The sequence below is a fragment of the Mobula hypostoma genome, chromosome 3 (assembly GCF_963921235.1).
Source record: "Mobula hypostoma chromosome 3, sMobHyp1.1, whole genome shotgun sequence".
Classification (NCBI taxonomy): domain Eukaryota; kingdom Metazoa; phylum Chordata; class Chondrichthyes; order Myliobatiformes; family Myliobatidae; genus Mobula; species Mobula hypostoma.
Window position 1 is genome coordinate 146,527,410 of NC_086099.1, and position 17,589 is coordinate 146,544,998.

The following is a 17,589-nucleotide window of genomic DNA, read 5'->3' on the forward strand; positions in this document are numbered from 1 at the left end:
CTGATTCACATGACTGAAAGTCTTCCCTCTGCTACTTTGATGGTCAATTTTATTTCTATAGAAGTCGATATGTTGCATTTCCAGCAAATATGATTAAATTCTTTCAAAGTAAAAACATAAATTTTGGAGAACTTTGTGAAGTTGTCTAAATAGTTCAAACTTTAATGGTCAGAAGCCACCTATATCAATCTTGTCAACGATCACTTGCTTCCATACAATAACTATATGCTAATAAATAAATGCCCATCTAATTAAAATATGTTAATATTCTGCTTTATATATAGACTGAGAAACTTAAGAGAAAAGAAATGCATTTAACTTCTAATATCAGAAGAGTAGCTTATATCCTTATTTGCTACTACAGTTAATGTAGATAAACTGGAACAATGACGTTTGACTGTATTGTGTATAAGCTTTACATAGTGCATGTATTAAACAACGTGTTGTTTAGTTTATGCACTATTCATGCAACTAATCAACAGAGGTATTTATGTCATTAAACATACCCTTTCGCCAGCAGGACCAACAGCTCCTCTATCACCAGGTTTACCAGCTGCTCCCTGGAAAATACCGTAAGACAAATTGTTTTCATTAATCTTTGGCTTTTTCAAAAGCAAACTTCTAGCAATTATTCTGACTCTCTAATTATTTGAGGAAACTAACAAGATTTGTTTCTGAATGAAAATTCACGATTTAATTCTGAGACAATTGATGGTCACAGAGCAGGTGATGATCAATAAGTGTTTTTAACATTCAGCACTTCTGTAATTGAGCTGAACTAAATAGGGCAGGGACTACCATGCCAGAGCAAAGCTCACAGGCCGTGTTGGATTATGGTCAATGCTAAGTTTGGTTGGTAAACACACATACACACACAAACACAAAAACACTACACACAAACACATACCCCCACACACAAACACTACACACACACAAATGCACAAACACACACACACACTCACACAAATATGCACACATACAACAGAAACATATACACACTCAAACACATACACACACTCACACACACACATTACACAAACAAACATACACACACACACACACTCACACACGCACAAACATATACACACACACACAAACATATAGACACACATACACAACAGAAATATGCACACACTCAAACACACACTCACACACACGCGCACACACTCACATACACAAACACACACACAGATACACACTCACACATACCCACATACTCTCTCTCTCACACACACACACACACACACACACACACACACACTCACTCACACACATTCGCACAAACACACACACACACACACAGATAGGTAGTACAGGCACACATGGATTATATTATTACTTTTACATACACACACACACACACAGATGACATCATTAAAAATGTCTGAAATATCAATGCATATATTTGGATCAGCAAGCTGGTTTTTATGACGTAAATACAAAAGACTATACTGAGTGTTACTTAATTCCGATTGTAACAGTTGACAGATAAAATCCTATGGAATAATATTGATTTTTTTGTGTATGTATATGTGTGTGTGTGAATAGAAATAACCACCAATCATTTCTTATTGATCATATAAATCAAGCTGTCTTTCCTGTAACATAGTCATAACCAATTATAGGCAGTATATATATATATATATATATACATACAGAGACATTAAGATAAAGCAATTTTATATATTCAGGGACAAATACAATGACCTGTATTTGCTGATAAGTGTATGATTTTATTACTTACAGAAGCTCCTTTTGGACCGGGGAAGCCCATCATACCAGCCTGACCTCTTGGGCCAACAGGACCATTGGGACCAGTGCGACCCTCCTCACCAACTGCACCCTAAAACATACAACCTTAGACAATGAAACAATGCTCTTTACAAGTCTCTATGAATTTTTCTTGCAAATGGTTTTATTAATTATAATGTTTATGGTTTTACTTCCATGCATGTTATTGCTAAATGCAAAGGTATTTGAATAAAAACTCTCTATTTGTTATTCATTTGTAATTACATAGTAGTTGGTATTGTAGTACAAGGTAAAATGCATAGACCAAAAAACATTAGTAGGCTTTAGTATTCTAAGAGCCAAATTATATGTTGTATGAAAATATGATTTAGACAACAAAATATGAAAAACAATTTAGGAAGCTATCCACATTAATTATCTATTGATATTACTTCAAATTACATATAAATGTCAGCAGATTTGTATTTTAATCTATACAGTATATTGTACTGAAACAGGGAGATTTAGTTTGGGTTTCTGTGATGATAATAACACCTTAATTATGACCAGACAGAAATGCACATAAGCATTGTGACTGAATCAAAGAAAATGAGATGGCTAATAGCAATCATTATTATGACTTTAAATTCTTTGTGTTTGCAGCATAATTAGGTTCTAATAGCCAAAATGGCAAAACATTCTTAAAAAGCTTTGCCTTAGGTATTTTGGAAATTTGATTGTCTTGTTTACTGCCAGTCTTAGATACTATCTTGCTGTGCTGCTGAAGACATTTTAACGGATCATCTACAAATCTGCATATCTATGATTTGCATGTTCTTAATATTTTGTAAAATTACTGATAAAATCCAGTCACCTTTTTGACTTAATTGTTAATTAAAAATTGCAATTGTTGTGCTGAACAATGATTAAATTGTTTTGTTACAGGGGCTTAGTATGGTTAAGTAATAATGAGTATACAATGTTATTGTATTATAAATAAGTCATTGTTAGTAGAACTAAATGGCACAGAACTTGCCGTTACTGCACCAATACTAAATTACTACATTATTCAAATAGAATTTTTATAAAATAATGTTACATTAAAGGTTAGCAAAACCTAATAATTAATGCCCAATTATTATTTAAATGTTTGGGAATAACTTGTATGTAATATTCCCATGCAATTTGCCATGCTTTATTCAAATCTATTAGATTGAATAAGCTGTCAAGAATGGGGAGTAGAAAACCTAAAACCAACTTACAGCAGGACCTGATTTGCCTGGAGCACCTATATTGCCAGTACTACCTACGAGACCCTGAAAAATAACACATTACTGCAAGGTGAGAAAACTTACTGGAACACCTGGATTTCCCATACTACCAGTTCTACCAGCTTGTCCCATACGACCCTATAAATAGTGAGGAAAGGCAAAAATCTTTTATATCTCATTCCATCACATATACAATTAAGATATATCATTTTAAGTTTTCATTGAATTTATCTGCTCATTTAAAAAAACTATGAAAATCCTTCAGAGTTAGATTCAATTTAGAATGAAGATAACTCATCGGCAAAAACAGAAGTCGGATACTCCAAAGACTGTTCAAGATACAGAAATGTAAAATGCAATTGAATACCTGTCCAAGGTAAGAAATAGATAATTGCAGAAAACAAATTATAACACAAGTTAAGACATTTAAATTATAAAATGGAATCTTAATAGAAATATTTTTCTGGTCTTTTCAGTAGAAATTTGGAAGCGGCTATAAACATGCTGTCATCAATTTAAGATATCGTAAACAACAATCATATAAAAGGAAGACTTTTTTATATTAAGTATATAAATAAAAGGAAATTATATTCCATAAACATTTAGTTCAATTGATTTCTACTGAGCCTCTTCATACTGTAGTTGCTGAATAAAGTATTAGCAGTTCTATTAGATTCCTAGTGCATTTGCTCACCCGCGGACCAGGCAGACCACTTTCACCGGGACGACCCAGGTCACCAGGAGGGCCTCTGGCACCAGCGGAACCAGTTTCACCACGTCTGCCAGCCGCACCCTGGAAATAGCAAAGAAGAATGGAATTATTCTGAATGCCTTTTGTAAATGTACTGATCTAATTATTTAATAAGAAAGAAGTATCACTTTGTAGAAAATACATTTCTCATTTTTAGTTGATTTTTAGTATTAACAAAGCAAAGTTTACCATGGAACCAGCTGCTCCATCACGACCTGGAGGACCACGGCTACCAGGGGAACCCTGAAAATAAAATTCAAAATGAGAATTAAAATCTACTTAACCATATCTCTTTTCGAACTTTGCAAGTGTTAACTTACTGGGAAGTTGCCAATAAACAACAATAATCCAGCAATATTTTCCCATTTACTTTAATCTTTTTAGTTATAGTGTGTGAAGTCATTACAAGTTACATAGCCTCATGTTGGGCAGACAAAGATTACATGTTCTGTGCGCACAAATCACCATAAACAAAACTCTTTAGTCTTTTTTAAAGAATCCCATGAAGGGTTAAAAATTAAAATGATCAATAGTATTAAAATACAAATGCATCTGTGAGAATTCTGAAATTCTTAACAATGATAGGTTCAATAGGTCAGAAACATTTTGCTAACTGAAAGCAGAAAATAGAAACTCAACTATATCGTTACGTAACTAAAATTATTGAATTATCAAACTGTTGATTAGTTTATAAAATTAAAGATCTGAACATATTATAATATAGTCTTTAAAGTTCAAAGTGAACTATACCCTTTCACCGGAAATTCCTGGTAGTCCCCGAAGACCAACTTCACCACGACTACCCTGCTTGCCTTGTTCACCAGATGTTCCAGGGGAACCTGCAGGTCCAGCTTCACCCTGATTTTCACAGAAAATTGCAGACATGAGTGGCAGTCGGCTGGGAATCGCAAGGCAATCAAAATTACAGGATAAAATATCCAACTATATGAGAATGAACACATAAGACAAAAAAATACTTACAGACTCGCCTTTATTACCAGTCACACCCTTGATACCTTGAGGACCGGGATCACCCTAAAGAGAATAAAAGAAAAGGGATATTACAAATACAATTATTTCCTCCAGTTGGACGAAGTACTTATAACTACGTGACAGTTATTTTGCGTAATTTACTTACAGAGAGCCCTCTAAGACCTGCGGGACCTACAGCACCTGCAGGGCCGGGCAGACCACGGGCTCCTGGAAAGCCAGGAGCACCTGCGATACCTGGAGCACCCTATGTAAAAAGAAAACACGAGACAAATATTTCGTACATGAGAAAGTAATTGAAGAGTCATTGAAGATGTGTGCCCAATATAAACCTACCATTGCACCCTTTGATCCAGTGAGACCGTTGATACCTGCATTGCCCTAGGATTAAAAAAAAATAATGAATATAGCAAGAGGAATAATTTTATTTGCATCAAATCAAATCTCAAAATGCAATAATGGTTTTACAATGACAAGTACTTACAGGAAAACCCATTGGGCCAACAGGACCAACAACGCCAGGTTCACCTCTAGACCCTTGAGCACCAGATGGGCCAGATGGACCCGCTGGGCCAACCTCACCCTATATAATACAGAAATAAAAGCAAGTCAGATTGCAAATTCATTGTAGATTGTAAGCACACGTATAAAGTATTTATTAACTGCTAATTCACACAGTACTTGGCTTGTCTGCTATAAAGTAATACAAACTTCTCTATCTATAATATGACTACTGAACACTACTCACCATTTCTGCTTTCTGAAGGCATTACTATTTCCTACTGTGTTTACTCATTTTGTTTTTATTAAAACTCCAAAGCAACTAGAATGATAAATACAGCGGATCTCATGTAATAAAAATATAAATCAGTACATAACACTTATTTCGCCAGCATCCAGAAAATGGCCTAAATTATATTGTTACTGTTTGACTGTTTAGCCACCAAACTGCAAGTTTCAAAACATTAGAAAGACATTTAATCCAATTCATTAAGGGTGTCCCTTTGGTTTTATTTAGCAATCTGAATTATTTGAAACCTAATTATCAGGGCAATGACATACAATTATACATTTATGTTGCTCGTTCAATAATTTAATTTATTAATGTATAAAGTCTCCTTTTCTTGGTTTATATGGACAATCATATGTCAATCTTTCACTTTATTTACTAATTGTGGTTCTGAGAATCGAAAAAATCAAATCTGTAGTAATAGAAAATTAAGTCTGTAACTTCTACAGTGACTAGCTGAGAAGCACAACAATTTTATGGAGGGCTAGCCTTGATAATTCACAACATGAAATAAGCTACATCAGTAATAATTTTTTTGGTCAATTCCAACATAAGCATGATAACGCATTTCATTTTGAATAACCCACACCAAGAAATAATCACTTAGTATTTAAAAACACGAACATGAGGAAATCTGCAGATGCTGGAAATCCAAGCAACACACACAAAATGCTGGTAGAACGCAGCAGGCCAGGCAGCATCTATAGGAAGAGGTACAGTCGATGTTACGGGCCGAGACCCTTCGTCAGGACTAACTGAAAGAAGAGATAGTAAGAGATTTGAAAGTGGGAGGGGGAGGGGGAGATCCAAAATGATAGGAGAAGACAGGAGGGGCAGGGATGGAGCCAAGAACTGGACAGTTGATTGGCAAAAGGGATACAAGGCTGGAGAAGGGAGAGGATCATGGGATGGAGGCCTAAGGAGAAAGGAAGGGGGAGGGGAGCCCAGAGGATGGAGAGCAGGCAAGGAGTTATAGTGAGAGGGCCAGAGAGAGAGAAAAGAGAGAGAGGAAAGAAGGGAAAAAAATAAAAAATAGTAAATAAGTAAATAAGGGATGGGGTAAGAAGGGGAGGAGGGACATTAACGGAAGTTAGAGAAGTCAATGTTCATGCCATCAAGTTGGAGGCTACCCAGACGGAATATAAGCTGTCCGCCAGAGAAAGCAGGATTACCCAGTGGCCACACATTTTAATTCCATGTCCCATTCCCATTCTGACATGTCTATCCATGGCCTCCTCTTTTGTCAAGATGAAGCCACACTCAGGTTGGAGGAACAACACCTTATATTCCGTCTGGGTAGTCTCTAACCTGATGGCATGAACATTGACTTCTCTAACTTCCGTTAATGCCCCTCCTCCCCTTCTTACCCCATCCCTTATTTATTTATTTACTATTTTTTATTTTTTCCCTTTTTTTCTCTCTCTCTTTTCTCTCCCTCTGTCCCTCTCACTATAACTCCTTGCCTGATCTCCATCTTCTTTCGGGCTCCCCGCCCCCTTTCTTTCTCCCTAGGCCTCCCATCCCCTGATCCTCTCCCTTCTCCAGCCTTGTATCCCTTTTGTCAATCAACTTTCCAGTTCTTTGCTCCATCCCTCCCCCTCCTGTTTTCTCCTATCATTTCGGATCTCCCCCTCCCCCTCCCACTTTCAAATCTCTTACTGGCTCTTCTTTTAGTTAGTCCTGACGAAGGGTCTCAGCCTGAAACGTCGACTGTACCTCTTCCTAGAGATGCTGCCTGGCCTGCTGCGTTCACCAGCATTTTGTGTGTGTTGCTTGCATCACTTTGTATTTTCTTGTTTCAACAAGTTTTCTCAAGAATGTAATAAAAGTGTGAGATTTACATTATTAATATATATTTCCTAACATATTGTAACATTCACCAATTGAAGGATGGTCATGTCTTATCATTTTATGAGAGGTTATCTTACACACACGTTAACTTACAATTACGACACAAAAATGGAGTGTCTGAATATATATGACTGTATATAGTGATGCACTGATGATGCAAAGCAGCTATGTAACCTCAGAATCATCCAAAAGGGAAGCATGGAAAGAACACTTGGTGCAGCTGAGAAACCTAATTAATAAACAGAGGCCAAGTTACAGCTACTGAGTATTGCTCCTCAGATTGTTGTAGTATACGTCATATTGGTTCCCATGTGGCTAGCCGAAAATTAAACTCAAATAATTATTTTTGTTTGCACTAGCCTTTCTAGAAAGTGTTCTTGAGATAAAATGTTCATCATTACTTTACTTAAGGAATTTGCAACTTAGTATTGTACTTTATGTACCTTAACACAATATTGAACGCAACAACTTTTACATTTGTGTAGTAATAAGTTAAATGTTTGGTCTGTATAACATTCTATTCAAGTAATAGAATCAGTTATTGTAATTTATTAAGAACCATCTGCTTTACAACAGTACTGTGTGAACTCTAATCAACATATGATTTAAAGGATTTTTTAAAGACGTACTATCTTATAGTGGTGACTAATGGATTTGTAAATAACTTATTTAAGATATGGTTTCTAATATTTATACATAAAGACAATATATCCTTCATTTATTACAATTATGTACCATTAAATTTCACTTTTAAATAACATCACTCAGCATTCACAATTTGTGACAATATAAAATATTGAATTACCTTGAGACCAGCAATGCCTGGGAAACCTGGAGGGCCGGCAAGACCAATAGGTCCCTATAGAGCAACAACAAAAAATCACGTTTACCTTCTAATCATTTTACAAATGCAATATGCCAAGCAACTCATTATTTCTCAAACATCTTCCTGAGCAAGGTTGTTAAAGATAGTAACAATGCAGAAGATGGTTCAATCCATTTAAGGTCAGAAATTCAGATCAGATGTATGTGCCTCGAGAGATAATATTCCAGAGGCAGCCCCCTCCTATCCCAAATTATGTCATTAATCATTTAATAGATGACCAGGAATAATAATTTCAATTGAAATTATTTATCAGCTAACATCATTCGACATTATACTTTTATGTTAATAATGTGCAATCTCCTATCAACAGTAATTTATAAATTATGTGCTGTTGCAGTAATGGTTCAAGAGGAATCAGTGTGAGGATAAGAGAAAGTTACAACCATCTCCCTCTATTCCATTCTATAGAGAACAAAAAACTGAATGTATGAGAGGTGAGTATAAATGACAGTGGGTAAGCACAAACACTATTCTTAACACTTAAGGCTATTTTTTTTCTCCCATATACCATACGTTTAACTGAATATCAGGGTTTCCTGTTATTCTTGTAGGTACAGGGAAGTATATGAACCACAATCTCATTCCAGTTAAGGAAGTTCCATATGCTATAGTTTATGTGAGCTGAAATAATTACAGCCTAGTCTTTCCAAACTGAACTCTCAAAGAGAATAGCTCTTCACTGGAGCCACTGAATTGCAGAATTCTTACATAATTTTCCATTTAAAGATATCTGCATAATGTTAAATACATGATAACCCAAAGATCAGTGTGAGGTACAGCTGGCAGAGCCGCTGCTTCATAGCACCAGAGTCTCAGATTCATTCTGGATTTCGGGCACCATCTGCATGGAGTTTGTGTATTCTCTGGTGCCTATGGGGGAGTTGATGGGAATATGGGGAGAATAAGAAATGCATCGGATTAAAGTAGGATTTGTGCAATTGGGCAGTTGATGGTCCACACGGGCTCAGTAGGGTGAAAGGCTATTTTTTATGCTCTCTCTGTCTCTATCTCTGACTATGTAAGAAGCATACTTACAGGAGGGCCTGTAGGTCCTGGCATTCCATCACTTCCTCTACTCCCCTTCAATAAAGCACAAAAACCTTTGTTAATAAATGTACCAAAACCTGAGGTTGTACAACATCAAACGAGAGATCATTATGAGATATCAGTTATAGTAAAACACTGACATAGATTCTTCCATAAAAATAACAAAATGGAGTATTATAGCACAACACTACAGAAGCAAATCACTTGTGTACGTTACTGACTCTAAAATAAACAATTGGATTCTATAGCCTCATTTTAATTTATTACAAATATATGATGAGGCTTTGGTACAGGGCATCAGTTACTGGGAAGGAAGATTTTCAATTAGTAATGGGAAAATTACTAATTTTCCAGCAGACCCAATGAATAAAGCTCTCCACCAAGAGTACTAATACACCAAATTCTATAGATGAACACCTGATCTCTGTTTATCTTGTCATAGCTTTTGCACTTTATTTACAAAAACTAATACAAGATACTTGTCTACTTGCTTTGCACATTCTCTGTAACTGCAACTGTAACTGTAATACCATAGTTTGCTTTCTGGTGTTTTCTTTTTCCCATTGTACTGCCTTGATGTACTTATGGAATGGATGGCATGCAAGCAAAAGTATTTCACTGTATCTTGGTTCATGTGACAAAAATAAACCAATTACCAATGACCAAACTTAAAGAGTATCAGAAACTGGAAACTCACAGCTGCACCAGAAAGTCCAGAGCTACCTCTTTCACCTGGTGGACCACGAAGACCCTGTATACGAAAGAGAAAATATGAGCTTATTTTTGCTAAGAGTGCTTTTTTCCTGTAAAAATAAATGCTAGAAACATACTGGTTTGTGAACAGCTGACTTTTAATTTGCTTTCGATGCTTATACATCGAAATGTGGAAGGCAGGGAGTAGTAAAATATCAACTGCCAGGTTGTCTGATTATCCCAGCTGCTGCTGGAATCAGCACTGGGAGAACTTCACATCCAGCTCCTCATCTTTACACCAGCCATGAGCAGCACGTGCAACACATCATTTAAGCCATGATTGGAAAGTTAAGCACACACAGGTAAAGAGCTTATCATTTCTCATTATTCTACATTGTAAAATAATATTCTACATTCAGTACTGTGCTCACTTCTGGTCGCCTCACTATAGGAAGAAGAATGTGGAAACCATAGGAAGGGTGCAAAGGAGATTTACAAGGGTATTGCCTGGATTGGGGAGCATGCCTTATGAGAATAGGTTGAGTGAACTTGGCCTTTTCTCCTTGGAGGAATGGAGGATGAGAGGTGACCTGATAGAGGTGTATAAGGTGATGAGAGGCATTGATCGTGTGGATAGACAGAGGATTTTTCCCAGGGTTGAAATGGCTAACACGAGAGGGCACAGTTTTAAGGTGCTTGGAAGCAGGTATAGAGGAGATGTCAGGGGTAAGTTTGTAATGCAGAGAGTGGTGAGTGAGTGGAATGGGCTGCTGGCGACGGTGGTGGAGGTGGATACGATAGGGTCTTTTAAGAGACAGCTGGATAGTTACATGGAGCTTAGAAAAATAGAGGGCTATGGGTAACCCCAGGTAATTTCTAAAGTAAGTACATGTTCGGCAGAGCATTGTGGGCCGAAGGGCCTGTATTGTGCTGTAGGTTTGCTATATTTATGTTGTCTTTTTTTTTTATTTCTTGCAATTTGAGATAATCTGTAAAACTAAGCTGTCATGACATTCAAGGCAAAATAAAACCATTCCTCATTTACAACAGATGATACGTACCATGAGTCCGGGGCTGCCATTTGTCCCTGGGTTGCCTGTTTCACCCTGGGATAAAAGAAAACAATGTGAAGTTTAATATTCGCTTTTCATAGCATGTATAACAGTATAAAATCTGAAACAATTCCACTTCACCTTATAACAAAAACCTCACAGCCTAATGAGCACCGATAAATTTTAGCAATCGAAGTACTACTTTCAATTCCAATAGAAATAGAATCATCAGATAATTTGAGATGAGCAATAAAAAGAAAAGAAAAATAATGATGGCTGAAATTTGCATGGATTATTTCTTGTGAACACAACGAACTGGATATATGTGGAACAAACTGGACATATGTGGTTAAGCTTTTGTACTGATTCTTATTTAATCAGGAGCATTACAAACAAGTGACAGAATTACAATAAAAAACCTTAAAAAAGCTAGTTACGTAATTAAAATGCTTTCCTAATTTTGCACTAAATATCAAAATACGAAAATGTGAAAACATGTGCCAGCCTATTTCAAGGTGCATTAGGTGGTAGCTATGGTTTTCTTTCATATTATCAAGTGTTTTAAGTGATTAACTTATGGACTGCAGACAAAAACAAACCTCAAAATGAAAGCTCAAAATCAGAGTCTAAAGATTTCTAACGAATACTCTTGAGTTCACCCTGTATATTAAGGTAATAGGAAGCAGCAATGTTTTTAAGCAAATGATTTAAGTGTTAAAAGCACGCAGTTATAAAAGGCTGTTAAATTTTCTGCAATAACTATCAGTTAATGTTTGCCAAACATTTCTGTGATGAACAATTCAAGATAAAGTAATAATTATTTTTGGAGTTTGGTTGTAGGAATATGGGTTTCATGAGACAGTTTTGTAGAAATATTGTAGACTTGTGTTGGAGACTATTTCAAAATAACTATGTTCTAATCATCACTAAAAGTTAATTTCTCAATTCATTCATACTGAATAGTCATTAGAGAAAGAAACTGGAAACTTGACAGAAGGTCTTGACAGCCATTTTTTGGAGTGGAAAGACAGTAGGGAAGTGCTGATGGGGTGGAAGATGGGGAAGAGGAAGAGATTCATTGTTACCAAACAGATTGAAGTGGATTTAGAGAATTTTTTGTGGTTGATATTAGAAACAATTCAACTCTCAGAAGTAAGATCAGTGCAAGAATTATGTCAGATACTTATGATCTGCCATCATCTTTGATAAAGTTGTATTGTCTTTGGACTTTTCAATGGAGCCACATTATTTATCCTTCATAAGTGAGTTATGTTTACAATAGCAAATGCAAGTTTTTTTCTTGTGAGATACAGTTGTGTCTATAAAACTGAAACGATTAAATTAAAAAATGTGAGACACTTCATTTGTACTCAGAACCAACACCTGACACGTCTGCTTGAGAAGCTGTTCCAGTGTAGTGGTTCCCAACCTGGAATCCATGCATCCCTTACTTAATGGCATTGGTCTGTTGAATAAAAAAGGTTGGGAAGTCCTAGCCCTGTTTTAGTGGTTCATGATGAACTTTAATATTTATTTAAGATGTGCTGAGGCAAATCTTGACAAGGCAATGCACACAAATGATGGAGGAAGTCAGAAGGCCTTCATCAGGACTCAGTCCGAAATGCCTAATGTTTACTCTTTTCCATAAATGCTACCTGGCCTGCTGAGTTCCTCCAGCATTTGCGTGTATTGCTTTGGATTTCCAGCATCTTCAGATTTTCTCATGTTCATAAGTTTTGAGAAAGTCTTACATTTAACTATTCAGTGCAACTTCAAAAATCCCAAGACAACTTTCCTTTCCTTGATGATATGATGAAGCAGCTAAGAAATGATTTGTATAAATGGGTTGAATTCTGTCATAGAAACAAGTATTGGACCTAAAATTATAAATCTGCTTCTAATTTCAGTACTGGGTCACATATGACTATGAAGCCTAATAGAGTTTTCTTTGACAGAGTGAATCATGACTCTCTCATGGTGGTTTCTGAAAAGAGGATGCTGTCCAAGTTGCATGCCATCTTGGTCAATGTCTCCCATCCACCACATAATGTACTGGGTGGGCACAGGAGTACATTCAGCCAGAGACTCATTCCTCCGAGATGCAGCACAGAGCGTCATAGGAAGTCATTCCTGCCTGTGGCCATCAAACTTTACAACTCCTCCCTTGGAGGGTCAGACACCCTGAGCCGATAGGCTGGTCCTGGACTTATTTCATAATTTATTGGCATAATTTACATATTACTATTTAACTATTTATTACTATTTTCTATTGCTATTCTATTACTATTTATTATTTCTATGACTATTACTATTTACTAATAGTAATATTACTATTACTATTTCTATTACTATTTATTATTTATGGTGCAACTGTAACGAAAACCAATTTCCCCCGGGATCAATGAAGTATGACTATGACTATGACTAAAATAGTCACATTTTACATCTGGTTTGTACATACATTCTGCAAATCACTTCATGATTAAGGAACGTATGCAAGCAACAGAACTTTTGGTGCTATGTTTTGATTTTTCCATGAGTTTTTATTGATGAACTACTTCTCCTGTACACCCATTGTGCGTAAAATTTTAAATCAGGCTTGAATTTGTTAGCAGTATATATGTTATTGAGAATGCAGAATTAGTTTTCATTATTTGATGTATGACTGAACAAAATGGACCAGAAACAAATGTCAGAAATGTAATGGAAAGTTGAGAAAAGATGTGAGGTAAAAACTAATATTTCTAGTGGGAAAAGAATATTAGTTTCAACTGACTTAACTGTGATCATTGCTAAGGGCTTACCTTTACACCAGTAGCTCCTGACTCTCCCTTAAGTCCATCCAAACCATTGAAACCCTGTATGCCAATGAAAAATATTATAAAATGAATGTCAGTTACTCAGAATGGCTCTAGTTACTTACTGCAATAAAGAGTATGAAAAAGAACAGATTCAACTCACACGGTGTCCTTTTCTGCCAGGAAGACCAGGAGTTCCTGGGAAGCCACGAGCTCCCTGAAAGGGAATACAACAAAATCATCAATGTGAAAAGACATTGTAATGGCTTCTTATTAAGGAAAGAAATAAGTAAACAATTGTACTTTATTATTGGCCCAATGTCTTCATAGCCAATAGTGATAAACTTCATGCAATAGCATTACTTGCCTGAGGTCCAATATTACCACGATCACCAGATTTGCCAGGTTTGCCATTTGAACCCTGCAAAGAAAGATGATATCTCAGTATTAGTACAATACCAATGAAAGAAGTATTTTACAATAAACAGTTATATTGTAATAGAAAACACTAGAACTATTGCCTGGCAGATGGATTCAGAACAGCTTCACAAACACCTCTGTTATCACCCATGCCTATTTGCAGAGACACGGATAAGAATTAACAATAGTCCCCCTCATTGAGAGGACTGACTTGTGTTCACTCTGCTTCTCTAATGGTTCAGTGGAAAACTTTGATCCTCATACATTCCCAATTTCCTCGTTTGGACTTTGCAGCACAGAGTTCAGGAAGGAGCCTGGAGGTCAGATACCAGATCCTATGAGCTTCTAATCCAACTCTGCACTCAACAATGATTCCAGATGAGGGGCCATTTACAAGCTTTAATCCAGCCATGTCTAGCATGTGTGGCACAACTCCATTAATTTAACTGAGGTCACTGACCTGGACAGCAAGTGCAAACAATTTGATTATTTTTATTGAACTTACTATGAATATTTAAATTAATTTATATTATTTTAAAGGAATTTAAAAAATATATTTTTTAATTTTAATAATAATACTTTAAAAAACATTTAAATATACTCTGGTTCCCTGGTTATAAATATTTTTGATTAGCCAACATTTAAAAGTATCAGGAAAGAATTTTGACAGCACATTCAGGTACTCTGGGGCCAAGTCTCAGATCTATCCACTGTGGCCTAGTCACTGCTTATGGACTACTGTACTCTGCTTTGAGGGATACCCCCTGCACCAAGGCCTGACTCGACTCCCAGGGCTGTAAAGATTTGTACTGTAAAGGAGATGCTAGATATTTAACCATCTACTAATGTAAGTTCTCTAGTAGGAATCTAATACCATACAACTAGACAACAAATGAAAGATATTCTAACTGAAAAAGATTCTTAATTGTGTGCATTTTAGATGGGCATACTATTCTGGTAATGTGTTACTGTTTTTTAACGCACAGTTGCATATTCACATTATTATTTTTTAAATGCATAGGAGTCAAAAACAGAATGCACCTGGCTTGGCATATGCAATTCATGAAGAATTTTAATGTAATTAACCATAATTAAAAGAAAACACTAGCACTTCAGAAGTATGTAAACTATTCTTTCACCAAGGATAGGACAGTGGAGCACTGAAGTGAAAGATCTGGTATTATCTTGTTGAACAGCAGATCAGGGAAGAGGAAATGGCCTATAGCTGCTTCAGTTCTTTACAAAAAGCACTGGAAGAATTCAGCAGATCAGACAGCATCTGCGGAGGGACACTGATAGTTGACATTTTGAGATAAGACGCTTCACGCTGAGTTCTTCCGGTGGCTTTTGTGTTGATATTCTATCATATTAAAAAGTTAGATGCTTGCTGAAAAGGGCTTTAATCACATAGGTGCAATATTATCTTTGTGTTGGCAATGTTGTTACTCCATCTTAATGTCATTTTGACCCCTAAAATCCATTAAAATTGTTCTTAAATGTAAATCTAAAACACCAAGGCAATAAAATCTAGGTAATTCTAACTTAGGTTCACACAATATCAATCTAATACTACATACACAGTATTTAAGAGTATTTTCTCCTTTCACAGTAGTGACCTCAGTTCTGGACCAGAGATTCTGACATGTTTCTCACAAGGTAAGGTTGTAGGACATTCCAAGTTTGCAGTTAAAGGTAAACATGAAAAAGGTATTTTAGAAAGGAAAGTTGAGCAGGTTGCGTCTTATTGGAATTTAGACAAATGAAAGGTGATATAATTGGAACATAAGGGATCTGAGAAGACCTAACTGGGTGAATGCTAGGGATCCTTAAGGATGAATCTAGATCAAGGGTTTGTGGTTTCAGAATTAGGAGACAACCATTTAAACGAGATGAAGAGGAACTGCTTTACTGATGGAGTGTGAATCTTTAGAATTTTCCACCCAAGGGAGCTCTGGATGTTGAGTTCCTGGCTATATTCAAAATTGTAGGTCACAAGAAAACCAAATGCTATGAAGAACAGAGAGGAAAGTGGGATCTTTACAAAGACCAGATCAGTCACGACTATTAAAGTTTTCTGCAGAATTCCTCACACAAAACTGAAATGGCTATCTATGAAGGGTCAACAGGTTATATGGTCTTCTCCTGTTCCTTTTCCTTATCATATCAGCCAAATGATTGCAGTTGAGAAGTGATCACTGTTTAAGGATGATGTCATGATTCACAATGAATACTTACATCTTCACCAGGCTTGCCAGGTACACCTTGAGGACCACGAGGGCCAGATGGACCCTAGAGAATAAAAGGACAGAAAGACAATCAAAATTAATATTAAGTAAAAGATCCATTACTTAATTTAGACTAAAGAAAAACTTGGCTTTGAAGTGCACTTACAGAAGAACCGGCTTCACCTGGAATGCCTGAAAGACCTGGAGGCCCAGGAGAACCCTGAAAGAGAGGGCATGTTTTTGATTATAACTGTTCAAGCATGAACTATTCAAAAGTAACTTTAAACATGAAAAAAATCAAAAGGAGGTAGTGCAATGTGTTGCATAGTTCCAGCTATAAATTGATAAAGATTAAAATACCAACAGTAAGTTACACTTACAGGAGCTCCAGGGGCACCCTGTGGACCTTTCATTCCCATTGGGCCCTGAAAAAGATACAATATGCCTACATTAGTATATAATACATAATCATGATTAAAAGGAAAGTGTATATTAAATAAACACCGTAGAGAAGGATAATTCTGCAGAGTGATTGTTGAAATAATAGATAGTATGAAGTGTTATCTTTTTATCTGTCTTTAGGTTTAGCATTTAAAAGCAGATGGTCCCTATTTAAAGCCTCAGCCATCAAACAGTAAATCACTAATGATTATAAGTTGACAAGTAAAAGTTGATGAAAGAACCTTAACCAGCAATATTTCATTCAATGTAATCAATGTTTGCACATTATATTTTCTCACAATTGAAGATAAGTATAAATATTTTATTTAATTCAGGGACTTTATCATGTTTCACAAGTTCAAACCTTGCCAGAAATTTGAGTTTAGCGAGATTTTTACATTGATAAAAATTGCAGCCAATTATCTTCCCCAAGTAATGCAATAGAATGAACGACTAGTTAATCTGTAATAAAAACAGAACATCCTGGAAATGCTCAGTTTGCCTGGCAGAGAGAGAAACAGAGTTTGAGAAGCTCTTGAGTTCTGATGAGAGATTCTGGCCTGAAATGTTAACTCTGTCTCTCTCTTGAGAACCGCTGTATGATCTGCTGAGTATTTTAAGATAAAAAAAATTATATTTGCTT

The 17,589-nt window shown here is 36.1% G+C and overlaps 1 protein-coding gene across 1 annotated transcript in view; it reads right to left on the reverse strand.

The window, feature by feature from the left end:
* The window catches only part of col1a2 (collagen, type I, alpha 2), a 51,798-nt gene that overhangs the window by 24,426 nt on the left and 9,783 nt on the right, over positions 1 to 17,589 (reverse strand). The window contains exons 7-26 of the mRNA XM_063043828.1: positions 16,886 to 16,930; positions 16,672 to 16,725; positions 16,516 to 16,569; positions 14,228 to 14,281; positions 14,024 to 14,077; positions 13,867 to 13,920; positions 11,072 to 11,116; positions 10,015 to 10,068; positions 9,306 to 9,350; positions 8,190 to 8,243; positions 5,228 to 5,326; positions 5,080 to 5,124; positions 4,892 to 4,990; positions 4,735 to 4,788; positions 4,504 to 4,611; positions 3,943 to 3,996; positions 3,697 to 3,795; positions 3,087 to 3,140; positions 1,745 to 1,843; positions 507 to 560 (exon numbers count right to left, since the gene is read on the reverse strand). Of these exons, the coding sequence (XP_062899898.1) occupies positions 507 to 560; positions 1,745 to 1,843; positions 3,087 to 3,140; positions 3,697 to 3,795; positions 3,943 to 3,996; positions 4,504 to 4,611; positions 4,735 to 4,788; positions 4,892 to 4,990; positions 5,080 to 5,124; positions 5,228 to 5,326; positions 8,190 to 8,243; positions 9,306 to 9,350; positions 10,015 to 10,068; positions 11,072 to 11,116; positions 13,867 to 13,920; positions 14,024 to 14,077; positions 14,228 to 14,281; positions 16,516 to 16,569; positions 16,672 to 16,725; positions 16,886 to 16,930 (1,278 nt within the window). The remainder of the gene's footprint in view (positions 1 to 506; positions 561 to 1,744; positions 1,844 to 3,086; positions 3,141 to 3,696; positions 3,796 to 3,942; positions 3,997 to 4,503; positions 4,612 to 4,734; positions 4,789 to 4,891; positions 4,991 to 5,079; positions 5,125 to 5,227; positions 5,327 to 8,189; positions 8,244 to 9,305; positions 9,351 to 10,014; positions 10,069 to 11,071; positions 11,117 to 13,866; positions 13,921 to 14,023; positions 14,078 to 14,227; positions 14,282 to 16,515; positions 16,570 to 16,671; positions 16,726 to 16,885; positions 16,931 to 17,589) is intronic.